The following is a 16586-nucleotide window of genomic DNA, read 5'->3' as shown; positions in this document are numbered from 1 at the left end:
AAGACTGAGACCTCTTCTGCCTAACAGACCAGCTTGTGATTGCCACTGGATCTTGCTGATGTGGCTGCACAATAAAATACACACCTTTCCAATGACTTGAGTTTTGGAGTACTGTGGCCAGTTTTGGGGCCCCCAGTTCAAGAAGGACACAGAACTGCTCAAGCAAGTCCAGTGGAGAGCTACCAAGATGATCAGGGGGCTGGAGCATCTCCCTTATGAGGAAAGGCTGAGACATCTGGGTTCGTTCAACCTGGAGAAGAGAAGACTGAGGGGGGATTTCATCAATACCTATAAATATCTAAAGGGTGGGCGTCAGGATGATGGGACTGGGGTCTTTTCAATGGTGCCCAATGACAGGACAATGGGCAATGGGCACAAGTTGGAACAAGGAAGTTCCAGCTAAACATGAGAAAAAAATTTTTTCCTGTGAGGGTGACAGAGCAGTGGAACCGGCTGCCCAGGGAGGCTGTGGAGTCTCCTTCCCTGGAGACATTCAAAACCCACCTGGATGCTTTCCTGTGCCACCTGCTCTAGGTGTACCTGCTCAAGCAGGGGTGTTGGACAAGATGATCTCCAGAGGTCCCTTCCAACCCCTACCATTCTGTGATTCTGTGATTAATCATTTTCTCTAACACCCACAGATATTTTGTCTTGAGTCTAGTAAATTAGATTTAAGTGGTGAGCAATATCAGGGGAATAAAAAAATGAGCATAAACAGTGATTTGTTACAGACAGATGAATAATAAAGGTTATCACATGAAGTTGACATAAACAAAATAAATGGGGTAATTATGTACCTTATTTATTCTAGTGGTTGTTTCTTTCACTGCATTGTGCAAAGGTATATCTGAAACTTAAATAAAAAAATGTAGTTTAAAAAAAAGGGAGAAACACCAAAACAGAAGATAGAGAAGACAGAAAGAGAATGGCAGAAAGGCAGAAGCAAGATGAAATGCTGATGTCTAGACAGGAAAAGGGAAAGGATTGTAGTATCTAGGTCTTAGCACCAATATTCATGGACAGTGATAAGATCCCAAGCTAGAAAATTAATTTATTTACATGATTTCCTCTTGACAGAGCAATTTTCTCCAAATAAATTTTTAGACAGTTCTCTTTCACATGAGGAATGACTGTCCCGATGGTTTGGTTTTCTTGGGCTCATTAAAATGGAGCTAATATGGACTGAAAAGGAACCTTAGAGGATCTGAGTCAGTTTGCTAATCCAACAGCAGACCATTAACAGTTTGGGGGGGGGGGGTGTTGCTAGCTTAGAGGATTGGGGCAGGCAGGGCAGGATGACCCCTTTGGTGACAGCTGGCTGCTGGAGTCTTCTGGTGTTGGGCAATGTCAATGCAGTTTGTGAAGAATCAGGCAAAAGTATTGGGAGAGAGAGAAAGACTGCAAGCGGCCAACTCCATTTCAGCCCAGAATAGCCAGAGCACCCATATAGTCTGCAGGAGACAAGCTCAAACCTGCTTAACACTTGAGATGGACTCAAAGGCAAGTCCCAGCTGTGGCCTGAATATCTGTCATGCTTTCTGGGTGAACCTCTCTCCTTACTTTGCTCTACATACATCCTAAATAAGTAAAAAAATATGGATCAGAGATTTGCAGTTCAACCTCTGCTGTGCATATATGCTTTGGCCTACCATATGAGTATCTCTGATAAACATTTAATTTAATACACAGTGGGACAACTCTAGGAAGAAAGATTAAGACACAGTCCTGTGGTCGGGTGGGGAAGATAGCTTGGCTGATCAAAGAGGTGTGTGACAAGGTTTTAAGTCCCTGATTGCATATGAAAGGTTTTGGTGAGGCAGGAGGCAACTTCTGGGGAGCCTCTGGGCGAGATGCAAGGAAGGTCACCAGCCACGTCTGTGCACAGGGGGCCTTGGATGTACCTCCTGGAAAGACCTGGTAGATGAAGGGGATGTGAGGGCCATGAGGAGATCATTACCCCAATCTCCCCATAAATGTGGCTGGAAGGTTTTTGCATGCGTGGATCTCAATTATCACTCACTACTGGTAGAAAAGTGAAATGGAAAAGAGAAACTTGTGTCCTGGCAGCTTCAACTAAAAACTGATAAAAACCCTGAGAATTCAAGTACTGTGAGACATATTATCGCTTGTCAATATCTGTGACTGAGTTATTATCTAGCCTTAATAATTGATGATCGTCATTAACTGCTGCACAAGCAAGTGGAAAGCAGTAGGTAAATTATCCCTGACTTTTTTTCCAGTCAGCAGAGCAGGGCAGTACTGCATAAGCACAAACCCACCATCAGGTGTGCTGGGGTGAGCAGCCTTTTGGTCACACAAAGGCAGATGCTGCTTGTGGGTCAGTGGTGGCTCACGTGCTTCTGGGAGGACCTGTGGCTTCTGCCAGCCTTGAGCACAAAACTACAAGCCTTGTCCTCTCTAAAATCACTCTTCTCAGCATGACAGCCCTTCTCTGTGCTGTTGACAATCTGCCTTGGAGTCACCTGTGACCGCAAGTAGTTTTCCAGGTCCTTCAGGGCTGCGCCAAGACAGTGCAGCTGCTGCAGGCTGGTTCAGACCCCTGCATTAGCATGGATGTGGGAACAGAACTGGACTAACACTGCGAAAAATATATATGCAACCCCTCATCAACAGCTTCAGCAAGGTCCTTTTGATGGTGTACTCATCTCTTCTCAAAGAAGCTTCCACTGATATTTAACTAGCAAGTAAAAAAAGGCAAATATTAGAGTATGTACAGAGAAAGAGAAGGTTAAACTGAGCATCTCAAATTATGTTTTAAGCATTACAGTGTCCAGTAATGAAAGAATCTGTGTTGCATTCTGAACTATAACTTGGATTACATGCCCAGAACAAGATAATAGAAATCACCTTAGGTGTCTGCTGAGGAGTAAGTCCTTGGCTGTGCCTTCTCACCCGAACTGCAGGAGCGGCCACGAGGGCAATGGCTGGGACAGGTGCCTTTAGCCAGTAGAAATACACTGATATGAGCAAAGTCATATTATTGGCTGGGCCAGCAGCACATTGCACTTCTCCCCTTCTGCTGTACTCTGCATAAGACCAAAATAGAAAGAGAGATAAGGGAGGGAACTGGGCATTGATATGTGTCCAAGACCAGGTATCCTGGAAGTTGACTTAGCAGATCTTAGTCAAGGGGGAATCTGTTTGTTTGAGATGATAGTTTAGAAAATGAGAATACTCCCAATAGATTCCTTCATGGAGGACATATTGTTAAAGATTTGAAAGCAGAAGTTAATCCATTGATCATTTTTGACTGGTTGCAGTGTGTTACAGTCTCATACAAAAGAAAAAAAAATGGGTGAGATTTACTTCCTTGGTTATTCTCTGCAATTATTCACCCATTGCAACCTGAGATTTTTTAGATCTCACTTGGACTGCAGGAAGATTCCTCAGCAAGCTCCTCTAAGCAGCCAACTGTAAAAAACACTGAAATATGAGAAGTGTATAAAAGCATTAAATGGTAGCATTCTCCATCACCCACAGCCTATTAGTTGTGCTTCCAGGCCAGATGAAGCTAGAATGTACATACAGCTGTTCTGAGTTGTAAAATACATTTTGAAATGGGATTGATTCATCTGTGTTTCATGAGATTGAATTAAGCAAAAGAAAAAAGTATAAAGACTTGTCTTTTTTCCAAGCATTTAATAAAAATATTCAGTCTCACTGGAACATAATAGAGATGTGCTTTCAGCACACAGATGTGCAGTAGTGAGAGCCACGTTTTATGTAAGCTGCTCATTCCTTTGTGCGGTGTTAAGAACTGAATGTACTTTCATACTCCTTTTTTTGGCCTTGACATGAACTAATGTCAAAGCAAATGAAGACCTGGTGGTAAATCCTTTTCAGCACTGCTAATGATTGCGGCCATTGCGGAGCTGTTAGTGGCTCTCTAATCAGCTTCGGGAAATCGGGCTTTTGATAAGTAGACCTTGTATGCTGAATTTTGATTTCTGCGTCAAAATTTGCTGGTGTGACTGAGTATTTAGAGGATCAGAAAGGTGTGTGGGTCACATACTGCAGGGTCTATTCAAAGCAGGTTTTATGGTGAGCTTCAGTGGGTAAAGTCATTAAGGGTATAATGAGTGATTTGAAAAGAATTACATGGGGAAGAATTCACACCAGCATCTCCTATCTATAAAAATGCATTTTATTAGAAAACAGATTTTTAGCTAGAGTTTCTTTGCATGCAAGGCAGAACATGCAGAAGAGCAAGTAAGCCTGATTTTCTTTTTCCAGTTCCATTGCTTGTTTTATATTTAGGGGCTTGTATTATGGTTGCCTAGATTTTACAACTACAAATCTGCCAAAACCCTTGACTGGTTCATTCAGGTTGAGTAATAGGCAACATAAAACGTCTATTTTCTTCAACACCTGCACTCTCCATTCCTTAGCATTTTGCAAATGTGAGAGGTACAGATATGTGTTTTGGCTTTGATATTGTAAACCAAAACTGTTCAAGTGGTAGATCCTCATGTAGGTCTGGGCAGCAAGATGTTGCCCAGGTTTCCTCAGCAACCTACATTTATCTGGTGAACCTCTATTTTCAGTTGTTCCTCCAGTCGCTCTGGGAGCAGCTGCACACGCAGGCAGCATGGGTGCTGGGTAGAGCCGTGCCTAGCACACTGCTTTCAAGAAAACGAGCCCATGGAGCTTGGTAGAAGTTGAGGTACCCTATGTCAACATGCATCGGTCATCTCAGAGGTTGGGTGCACAACTGTGTGTGTGACTGCTGGAGTGCACAAAGTCTGTTTTGCCGGAGACACTTTGAAATTTATCCTCTGTTGTTGTGTAGCCGACATTTACTTACTGCTGCTTTAGTAATTGCAAGGGGTGGATCTGCCTCTTGTGTGCAAAAAGCTTTAGGTCTTATGTAGTCCCCCTCTTGAACATGATTTTATTCCATTCCCTCATGCTCACCTATTCCTACTGTCACCCCGAAAATAAGGAGGGACTATTCTTTTGTCCAGCTGACGATTCCCCCACCTCTTCCATAGCGGTGGGATACATCTTACCCAGTGAAAGCTGTTTGAAAGGGGAAAGCTAGTTCAGCATCAGCTGTGTCCATACTTCTAAATAGTGGACAGGCAGGGACAAGATGACACAGACTGATTCCTCTCCTCACTGCCTAGTACTAGGCTTCTCAAGAAAAGATTTGTCTTAATAGATAACTGGAACAGTCCAAAACAGGCCTGGAAGTGGATTAAAATTAAAGAGTGAGCAGTCTGAGGTCCAGTGCTTGAAGCTACTGCCTGTATATTTTATTTAGCTGCACAGACATACTTGTAGCTCTTTATCCTCCATTAGCAGTCACAAAAGAAAAGCATTGTCAGTAGTTGATTTATACCACCTATTTTAGACACTACTTTAAGGTGAAATGAATCACCCTTTGGAAGTAATTGTCTCTCTATTGACTATGGAGAGAGTTTGCATAATGGAGTTCAGATGGCTAAAGGTAGGAAGGTGCATCCTACCTGTGCCGTTGTCCCTTCGGTAACACTGGGGTTTTCCTGGCAGAGCTTTCAGTGGCGTACATGTGGGATTTTTCTCCGCAAGAAGTGTTAGAGCAGGAGAAGACAGGTGACAGTGCATGCTCCAGGTCACCCCATTTCCACCCTGCTTCATCTTCACCTCTCCCCAACAGTTTATCCTTGGGGGAGGATAGGACACAGGACCACAAACCTGGCTGAGCAACTTCTCCTGCTGCTTGGAGGTGATCAACACTTCACCCCAGTCAGCAAGCAGCTGTGCAAACCTGAGAGTCCTGTGGAGGCAGGGGGATTTCTTTGAGGGACTATTTTATTTTCTGATGCTATTAAAAAATACTTCAGAGTGATGATGGCACTTTAAAGCAACAAACAGCTACTACTATCTTTGCTATTTCCTTTAATTAAAAGCACTTCTAATGCAAAATAACAAAGTGTGAACTGTTCCCTTTCCTCTTTCTGCTCAGAAATCGAAGCAAAGGAAGCGTGTGACTGGTTACGTGCAGCTGGATTTCCCCAATATGCTCAGTTCTATGAGGGTAAGTAGGTTTTTCTCCTCTTTGTACGGTACTGAAAGTGCACTGGGCTGTTGCCAGGAGAGCTTGCAGTCGGCCAACTCTACATTTGACTGAGTTATGGCCATGGCTGGCTGCTTCACAAAGCCTCAGCTGCTGGAGTCATACGAGTGCCTAAAGAAAAGTAAGATTCTTGCCCTTGTAGCCATGAAAATAAAAAAAGAGGACATAGTTTCTGTAAACCTCACAGATTAACAAAAACAATTAGAAAATATCCAAATACATAGGGCTCTTTTTTTTTTTTAAACTTCCTGAACTATGTCTAAAGTAAGATTGAAAACACTGGAAGTTACTGAGAATTTCAATCCTACTGAAAATAAGATTGAAAACTCTGCAAAGTTACCAAAAGTGAATAATCAGAGCTGTGTTTTGCATTTGCAAAGCAATAAAAGCCAGTATTTTGGTGCCAACTCAAAGCAAATGGCCCTGTCCCTTTCCTAGCTGTAAAATTTGCACCCAGGGAAGTGGTGTCCCTGAGGGCTGGGCAAGTGGTTGCACTGCTGCTGCATTCAGAAGCAGGGGACTGGGATTGGGTTTTTCCTGCTCTCCCTTGCTCAATGCTGAGAGGGAAACTGCAGCTGATCCTCATTTTTCCCAAACTGTATATTCTCTCTGCCAGGGACACAGAGCCAGCTCAGGCCCGCTCAGGCTTAGTAGCCAAAGCACAGCTCTGCCAAACACAGCTGGACACCTTCCAGGGTCAGCTTGGGTCTGGAGGCAGCATGGCTCCACACATGGAGCGATGGCCAAGAAACCTTGTGCATCAGAGTCAGCTCTGCTGAGAGCCGGCTCAAACACCATCCATCCCCACGCGTGGGATGGACAAGGACACCTCTGTGGCTTCTGATGGCCAGCTGAGGTCCCTCCAGGCTCAGGTGCTGGCTCCTGGCAGGCCGCTCAGGTGCCTGGCTACTGGCAGCACAATGCAGAGATACTCAGGTGGCTCCTCAGGAGTCAGGCAAGCTCTGTTAAACCCAGCAAGGAGCTAAGACTAAAAAGGCTGGAGGCCAAAGCTGACATAGATGTGTGTCTACCACAGTCCCTGGGTGCCCAGTAGTATTTTTGTGTTTGCCTTGTAATCAGAGTATCTATGCTGGATCCCCACCTCCCAGGGAAAGAAGAGCCTGCTGCCTGCTGAAGTTGTTCCCTCCAAAAAGCAAACTGTGCTGGACTCCCACAGTTCCCATACAGTCAATATGCACTCTAGACAGTCTGCGTCTCTGAAAACAAGGTCCTTTTTACAGGCATCTATTATGTCAGTGTTAAGCACTAGTGTCTGAAAATGCTGGCTGCAGCTCCTGTATCCCAGCATCTTGCTGCAGTACCTAAGCATGTCAGAGCAGTCTGGAGAGCAGCCACTGCACTGGAACCCATCCCACTCTTACGGAGCCCACTAACGCGTTACAGCCATGTCACTCTTCATTACAAATGTCAGCTTCCAGCACACTAGCCTGGCTTTTTAGCTAATATTGGGAGTTATAATTCAGCTCACTTTTTTGTCTCTATTACTTAAGTAACCCTTTGTCTGAAATTGTTGTTATTGGGACCTATACTAAAAGCAAAAAGTGCAGAACGTTTCTGTTTCATGGGAAAAGTCTGTCTAGCAAATAACTCATTAAGCCATTGTGATGGGAATGGAGAATGTTGTTGCTCATGTGGATAAAGTGTATTGGTAATTCCCTGATTTCATTCGTTTGTGCTAGGTGCTAGAAAGAACAGCTAACATTTGAGTATCTTATTAAAGCCAAAAAGGAATAATCTTGCTCTCTCTTTGGTGCACAGAACGTTCAACTATACCTTTAACAGAAGGAAAAAAAAAATTGAAGTGACCGAAAGGGTCACAGATACAGCTGGAAGGGAACCAGAGCTGAGTGAAATCAGTCAAACTAGATTTCAGTGAGCAAGCACATGCAGAGCATTTTAGATGTAGACAATGTATTTTCATTTGAATAGAAAGCGGTCATCTTAATAATGTGTCTCCTTTTATAGACTCCCAGTTTCCCATTGACATTGCTTCAGTAAAGAAAGATCATGATTTTCTTGACAAGGACCTTGTAGAACCTCTTTGCAGGTAAATAACACCTAAAGTTTATTTTCTGATAATTTAAAAACCTGAGCTGATTTGTTGTTTGTTAGCATAGCAGCAGAAAGAGCAGCAGAGATGTTTGCTTGTCCACATGAATTTAGAAATGTTATCTATAATGCTACCATTCTGAATTCATTTCTCTTATAGAAAATCCTGGAGTAGGACCCTACTACACTCATAGAAAACATCACATGATTGGAGAATATCCAAATCCAATGGATTTGAAACACCTGCCTTTTAGGAAAAAACTTACGCAGCAGTACAAGCAAACCCTGAATAAGTGAGAGTCGCATTTGAGTTGCACATGAATAACTTATGTCCAAGCACAGCAGAAAAGGTGAAACTTCATTGCACAGAATTCAGCGAGTACTTTCTTGGCAGCAGACATGGTTTTCATGCTGCTTGGATTCCCTTGGTACTCTCCTTTTGGCACCAGTAAGAGAAGTAGGGCCAGAACCCCACAGTACTACAGCTGCTACAACTAATCACTGGTTTGCCCCTCCCAGAGGGCTTGTGTTTGCTGTTTATCTAGCTTTTTATACTCTGCCTGTGATGAATATACCATATCGCATTGCTCAAGTACTGTCCCCCAGGACTCAAGAAACAGCAATTCTGTGGTAGTTTTGCAAAACCACATTGCAGAGGCATTGTTTCCCTCTTCTTTGTCCTCTGCTCAGCTCAAGCTGGGTTCTGCTCCTCCCCTCTTCAGCAAGGACAAAGGAACATCTGGCCCCTGACCAAGCAAGCTTTATTACATGTGATGGAAACTTTTCACAACACCAAAATCAGGATAACTGGACAAAACTTTATTTCCCCTTCTGCAACTGTGGCTAATGTAATCAGGGTGTGTATGCTGTTCCACTGCACATCGTACTGTGCATTGCAGGGATTAATGAGTCTGTGATGGAAGACTGTAGAGAGAGTTTCTCTGCATAAAGAATCATAGAAAATAGGGCTGGAAAAGAGTTCATCTAGTCCATCTCTTCATCCTGGGCTATGGCCTCCTTCCTGAGGATCCAGGTAATTCCTGGGCATAGCTGTTAGAATGCTTTCCCAAAAGTCCCTTCCTCCAAGTGAGACCTGTTTCTTCTCATTTTGTCTATTGTGGTTATAAGAAACAGAATATTCTCTTCCTCTGTGTAGTAGCCATTGCATCTGAAGACAAATCAGTAGGAAAGACTTGGATCCTTCAGTGATTGCTCTCAAGGATGCCAGGGAGCAGAATAACTGCAGACTTGATCCACTGCTGTTCTCTACAGCTTGGTGGGAGGGATTGCTATGCCCATGCCTAAGAAACCTTCTTCTCACACATGCATACATCCCGCCTGCTTCAGTCTGGAATGGTGGAAGACACATGTTGCTGTAGTTTGGGAACTGGGAAGTGGTAGGAGGTTGAGATCTCTTCCCTTCTGCCCCTTCCCACAAAGTTGAAAGACCATCCAAAAGTGCAAGTATGATGTCTGTCTCTGTCCCTTTCTCCTGAGAGCAAACACTGAGGTGCAGTCATTGCATAGCTCTGTGACTCTCCCTAGTCTTTCTTCTCTGAAGTAATTAGCAATGGTTGTATTTCAGTTATGGTCACCAGGTATCCCAGCACCTACACAGCGAAATGGGAACAGCTCACCTCTTGCTCCTCTGGCCTCTCCGTAGACTCACAGATACACTTAGAATAGTTACACTAGGATGATCTATTTATGAGTATTTCTTTGTGAGCTGAACAGCTAAAGACTGGGGTTTTTTTTCCTCTTTTATTAAAAGATGAGGTTTTGGAAAATAAACTAGCAGCTGGAGAGATGCACTTATAAGACAGGATGCTTTATATTAGCCTAAATTGAGTGATACTGCTGAGACCTATGTTATATAAGCATGGACCCAGATCCTTCCAAACTATTTTATTCAAAGACAAAGGGGTTTATAACTGTCTAGTAAATTTTTTTGTAATTATTTTATTCAGAAGAAAACACCTTTAATTTTTGTTGGGAGCTTTTAAACAGTTTAGATCTAAAAAAAGGAACAACCCTCATATACTAGTCAAGTAGAAATACAAGTATTATGTACAGGTTATGTTTTCAGATTGCAGATACTTAGTTTGCTGTAACTCAGCAGCTCCAAACCTTTAGCTGCGAACAACCTCTAAAGAGCGATTTTGCCAAATGTCAAGATTCAGGTTCATCAGTAAAGAGTGCCAGCCGCTGCCCCTAGTACCAGCTTTGTTACTATATTAGCTATCAAACCAACATCTTCCAAGTTTTCCGGTGCACTGGAAATCCTCATAGCTTGACTGACCACTGTGGCTGGTTTTCCACTCTTCCTTTGCTCTGTGGTGGCGTTACTACAAGGTGCATGCCAGTATATCATACAAGAGCCACAGGCTGTGATGCACTTTTATGAAAGAGAGAGTTGTATGTTAATAAATGGTTGGTTGCTATTTCTGTATGCACCGATTCCCAGGTTGGGAACCAAACTTCCATTCTTCAAACACCCAAAACTGCCCTCGAAGCTATGCTTGACTAAGCCTTCACACTGACTAATATTGCATTCAGCCCATAGTACTGAACAAAATGGGGTTCTCATTTTTATTTGGAGGATTTTAAAGCTGGAATGCCAGAGTGGATAATCAGTTTGAGCAGAGTTTTAGCTCTGAATGGTAATGATTCTAGCATAAACACTGAATTTCTCTGCTCTTGTGGATTGAAATCAGACTCTCAACCTCATTTTATAATCAGCTTTCTTTATGGCATTGCAGTAAAGAAGACAACATGAGGTACAAATGCAGAGGAACCTTTTCTTTTTTAAAGGCAGCTGGTAGTATTTTAGTCAGAAAGCCTAAGACTCCCTGTTGTAAAAGGTTTCAGTGACCTTTTTGAGATATTCTAACAGTCCTGCTGTTTACAATATCATCTGATAATTTGGCAGAGTAAAGACCAAATTTGCAGCCTTTGGGTTAGAGGCATATTTATCAAGAGATTCCACTCAGATTTTATTGAGTAACGAACAATAGAAAATTGCCATGCAGTCTGCAGGCAAATGCTGTCAGCCTGCCAAAATAATAATTAGGCATGAAAATTTTATAGCTGGACCTCTGTGTCATTTCCAAAATAGCAGCAACCAACTCTGTTCTGGGAACTTTTGTGGCTGCTGTGATAAGAAGGTGAGAAGGAAAAGCCAAGCCATGTCGCACTTTCGCGTAAATTCATGTAAAGACAGTGACTAAGAATATAAAGAACGAGTATGTAAGAGTCTGATACATAGGCCCCTAAACCAAGCTCTTAAAATTTGAACTATGCCAAGCAGCCAGCAACCTCTTTTTCAATAGCTAGTGTCTCTTAAGTAGCTTGTAAATAATCCAAAGGTCGCTGTACATGGGACATCCTACCATTAGAGTTTTGAAGTGGTGATTGTATAGTCAGTACTGTCTGCTGAGTTATATTGCTGTAGGTGCTGTTAAGCAATAAGCCCACCTCTCCACGTGGAGTACAGAAGGCCTAGCTCTGAAGTCAGCAGAATGGCTCCCATTGACCTCAAGGAGAGTTGACTCACTTCATGTGAGCATGTAGCCTATAAGGTAATTCGCTCAGTTGCAGCCATGACAAAAAGGGATGGGACTGGAAAACAGTATATCCTTTTCACACACAAAACTGGTGGAACAGGGATGTGTCAGTGCTAGCTTCACACTCCACCCCTGCCAGTACTGGGAGGACCCTTATTCAGTGTTGAGTCCTCAGCAGAGCCCAGCATGAGCAGCTGGATATCCTCTTCCCAAATCCCACAGCACCAGAAGAAGCCAGCAAAAGGCATATGTATGCAGCACCTAAACTTGGCTAGGAGTAGTGATAAAGCAAAGAAATGGTGCAGTGTTTCCCTCAGAGAGGAATTTAAGAAATCATAAAATGTGTTTGCTTTGTCATGATCCATAAGAGAGGACATCTGCAGATCTGCAGAGGTAGGAAACACTGTGCTGTCCCTCCCCATGGTGTCTCCTGCAAAACTGGTTTGTGCCCCTGGCTGCATTCCCCACCAGCTGCTTAGAAGCAGCTGCAGAACAGGTCCAGGGGAATGCATGGAGCTCCAAGTCACTTCAAAGTTGTCTTGCTATTATCTGGATGGCTCTTCAGGCAGGACAACAGGTCGCCCATGAGGTTTTCCAGCTGATCACATCCTGCATTGCTACAAGCTTGTATTTATTTATAAACACTGCTTAGTGCTGTACAGGATGGGAAAGTCAGAGATTTCCTGCTTCTGAAAAACTTCCATCGTAAGGGTTTACAAGTATGGCACTGGGGTTGGGATTCAGAGCCCTAAATACCTGTGTCTAATGCCATCTTAGATCTCCCAAGATATCTCAGACTTCTCCATGGGGCTGGCTGGACTAAAAGGACCTGCAGCAGCTGAATGACAGGCTTGATACTTTGATATTTGGATCTAAAAATACCACAAGACACCTCTGTTTGGGCACCTAAATCACTCCGCTGTTGTTAAGTATGGTTTCAAGGGACACTTTTAACATAGACCTGATGTTTCACCATAGAGATAAGTGTTAAACCTTAGAGGTAGTGTTTACCTGTGATGGCCTGGAGAAGAAATAAAATAAACATCAGTGAAGCACTTGCTGTAGTAAATATTTTGCAAGCTTCCCCTGAACACTGCAGAGCTTTCCAGACAACCATCCAGATGCATCCTAGATGTTTTTTATATAGCCGCCTCTCTTGTTTTTATTTAATGTGAGGTTTTTTTCTGCTTTTCTCAAGTGTCGAGTTTGTGTTTTGTTGAAGTTACAAAAAGGTAGTCTTTTCCCATCTTTTCAAGCACTGACATGAAAGTGTAGTACTTCTCTCACTTCAGCTGGAACATTAGTGACAGCCTTTTGTAGCCAGAGATTTTATTTCTTGTTTTTTTTTTAAAGATTTGTTGAGGGATTGGCTGTCAGTCATCTAGCGACTTTAAGCAGATGAGAAAAGCTTTCTGCCACTGCTGGCACATCAACAAGGCATAAGAAGTTGAAACAGACTGGCTTTGATTGGAGTTGTTAGTACCAGGCAAGCTCACAAATATGATCATTAGTTCTCTAATTCCACTGGCAAATCTTTCCACAGCACTGGAAAAACCCCAGAAAGCATGCCAATGTTTCGGAGATGGGTGAATTTAAAACCTGAAGTTGAGCGCCTTGCACCCAGTAAAAAGTAGTTTTGTTTTTGATGGAGTGAGTTCTGCATAGCAAAGCCAGGTTAGAAAGCAAGCAGGACAATGGTGTGGCTTTCCAAGCCTCCAGTTTAAGTAATGATATTCACTTTTGTAGAGCTGACCTCTCAGTCCCTGCTGAAATGATCTTGCTCTTGAATGCTGTTAGCGGGGAAGCAATGGCTTTGGATGGTCTTGTTGGTTTGACCACGTGCTTTCTGTACCCTTCCGTGCTGAAGAAGCAGCCCTTTTCAATAGAAATGCCCCAACACTTTCTGCTGTGGGCTGGGCACGTGCAGAGGTACCTGGGTGTAGACAGAGCGAAGGGTATGTCATGGGCTGTCTCTTCCTCATCTTTCCGCTCCTGAAGCACGTGCCTTGCTCCTTGGATTTTAGAGGGCAAGCTACACTATAGTGAGTGGAACAAGCACTGGGTCCCAGTATTTAAAATGTTTTCTTCTACATCTCTGAACAAGTGCAAATAGGCAGTAAGTACAGAGGGATTTCATAAACTATTGAGGAAGCAGTTGCAGAGATCACCTGCCAGGGTCTGTTGTGGAGACAGGGGGCTGTGCCAAAGACCTCTTTCTCAAGAGAGTTTCTTCAGTGCCTGCTTTCATGGAGGCAAGGGAAGTGGAGTCGATGGCTTGGTTTTCAGAGTCGATGAGCAGCTTGAAAGATCTCCTGGTCAGCCTTGCAGGACACATTTAGGTCAAGGAAGCAGGGAGCCTTTCACCATCGCTGGTCTGACAGCTCACTACGTAACCATGTGAGGATATGGTGGCAGCTTGATTCAGATACACAGCTATGAGCACTCAGGTGGCACACAGTGGCATGTCAGTGTGGAAATTTGGCTACAAACTTGTACCTTCAGCATAGACCAGCTAAGCTAATGCAGGGGTGCAGGGACTCTGATCTGAGCCTCCAGTTCACCTCTTGGAGGAGGCTGTCTCTACAGATAGAAAGTTGGGCTGGGGTCCTTTGAAAAATGTGTCTGTGCCTCTGTATATTTGAAATTGGTGTCAATAGGCAAATGTAAACATTTTGCACTCAGAAGAAGCGCTGAACATTATTCAGCCACAGGACCCCAAGAAAAAGCAACTTTGGGTTGAGAAATTCCATGTTTGGGCAAAAGATGAGCTTTGCAATAATACATGTAATCCCCGAGGAGGGGGATTTGTGGGCAGAAGGCTGAAGATATATCTGCAGAGCCACAAATCCTGAAATTTATTACAAGAATGTTACTATCATGCATGCTGGATGTGCTTGTGCATGCATTATACTCACATTAATATGATGAACACAGGACTTTTCTGATATGGCATAACAGGTTTATTGGCTTGAGTTAGGGATGAGTGTTTTATCTACGAATGAGTAGGTGATATTTTGTGAGGGAATTTTTTTTAAGGAGGATCCACATTTGGTGGGCTGGTTCTTTATTAGTGGTGGCAACCTGAAAGGATTTCTAGTATTAGAAGTCCCTTGGAGGAATATGTTAATGCTATAATGTTCTTATCCTATGTGAGAGATTATATTATTGATGTGATACTTTCTTTCATGTGTCCTTGTAACTTATCTCATACATTTCAAATGTTATCAGTTCTGGAGATTTGTAGCCTCTTTCTGAGACCCAGGAGCAACAGGGGCAACTCTTGCTGCAAAGACACAGGAGATGCAGGCGGCCTACAGAAGAGTGTTGCGGGCAAATGGTGCTCTCACTCTGCCTTTATTTTGAAATTCAGCCCTAGATCTAGAAAATGTTCAAAGTTGAACATATTTAACCCTCAGCCTTTGCTTTTAAAAGATGGGTGGTTTCATGAGTCAGGACATTTAAATATAAATAAAAACTAATCAGTTATGATTAGCATGTTAGGTTGCCTATTGAATGAGCATGTTTTCTTGTCCTGTCTCTGCACATGGACACACACGCATGTTCACTTTCCATCTTTATCAGATTGTCATTTCAACCCACTATTGTCATGGGCTAGCATTGGATTTAAGGAGCAGAAGCCTTACAGAGTCCCTGATAACATCATTACAAACACGGTCAAAAATAATTAAAAATATTTATTTAAAGATGTTACATTTGTTACATTTGGGTGTTAACCTGTCTATAAGATCCACAGGTGTGGGAAAGGAACTATTAGCTATGGGGGAACATTTAACTAATTGCTAAAAGTTTTTCTTTATGTCAACTTTTTAAAAGAGGTGCTAACTGCCTGAAGTGAGAAACTGCATCTTTTTCTTTTGTCTTTCACAAGTGCTTTGACATCCCCTACCCTTAACCTTAAATTGTTTTAGACCAATTATGTTATGTGGTCCTGCAGAAGGCAACTTACCTCCTTCATCTCCTGTCATTTCCCCATCTATCAGAGGTGTTTGTTTATACCCATTTCCTTTGCTAAGTACTTAAATGTCTGTGAATTAAAAAGCAATATATAAAACCTGGCTATCAAGTAATGTGATTCCCTTTTAATGCAGTGGTGTTATAGCCTGGAATACGACGAGTATAATTTCTGAAGCCTGTTCTATGCAGTTAGCACCCTACAGGCAGATAAGAGAAAAGCTTTTGAACTTACGAAAAGTCATGCCCTTTAATCAGATGCTGCTAATCTTTTGAATTTGCTTTGCCCTGTAGACGACTGAACACACTGAACAAGTGCGCCTCAATGAAACTCGATGTGAACTTCCAAAGAAAAAAGGTAAGGAAACTCCACGAAACGTCCTGGGTTTGCCCTGGTTTTTGTGATAAGAGCGTCCCAATTTAGTTTTTAAGTCAGTAATACTCCTAAGAGTAAGTTAAGTGTATTTGACTTTGAACATGTGTGTCAGCATTATCTGGAAACATGATAATGTGAATTGCTGAATCTTCAAATTATAAATAAAATAAGAAAAAAACTGTGACTAATACAGCGGGAACAATATTGCGTGTTAAAAGGGCACACACAGTACTTAAAACTTTACGTACGTGCAATTCAAGTTAGCGGGTGAAAAGACAGCACGGTTTCATTAGGCTGGCTTGTTTGCCAATGCCCTGTGCGTACACAATGGAAAATCCTGCCCAGAAAAAATGGAAGCTGCTAGGATGAAAACAATAGCTTTTCTTTATTTCTTGTACTGAGTTATCCCCAGTTAAGAATATGAAAATAAACTGTCATTCTTACATGTTCCTGTGTAACATGGGAATTATTTGAGCTTAAAGGGTTTCAGTGAGAACTGTAGAAACTGCCTATTGATTTTGAGAGT

General features: G+C 42.7%; 1 protein-coding gene across 9 annotated transcripts in view; it reads left to right on the top strand.

Moving 5' to 3' along the window:
• Nucleotides 1–16586, top strand: part of STARD13 (StAR related lipid transfer domain containing 13) — a 309280-nt gene that overhangs the window by 263949 nt on the left and 28745 nt on the right. For all 9 annotated transcript variants that reach the window (XM_075084943.1, XM_075084952.1, XM_075084931.1 and 6 more), the window contains 3 exons: nt 5969–6040; nt 8066–8147; nt 15979–16042. In XM_075084943.1, the coding sequence (XP_074941044.1) occupies nt 5969–6040; nt 8066–8147; nt 15979–16042 (218 nt within the window). The remainder of the gene's footprint in view (nt 1–5968; nt 6041–8065; nt 8148–15978; nt 16043–16586) is intronic.

This window comes from Phalacrocorax aristotelis, chromosome 1 (genome assembly GCF_949628215.1).
Source record: "Phalacrocorax aristotelis chromosome 1, bGulAri2.1, whole genome shotgun sequence".
In the NCBI taxonomy this organism is placed as follows: Eukaryota; Metazoa; Chordata; class Aves; order Suliformes; family Phalacrocoracidae; genus Phalacrocorax; species Phalacrocorax aristotelis.
Note: the sequence above shows the minus strand (reverse complement) of the source record. Positions and strands in the feature narration are given on the sequence as shown.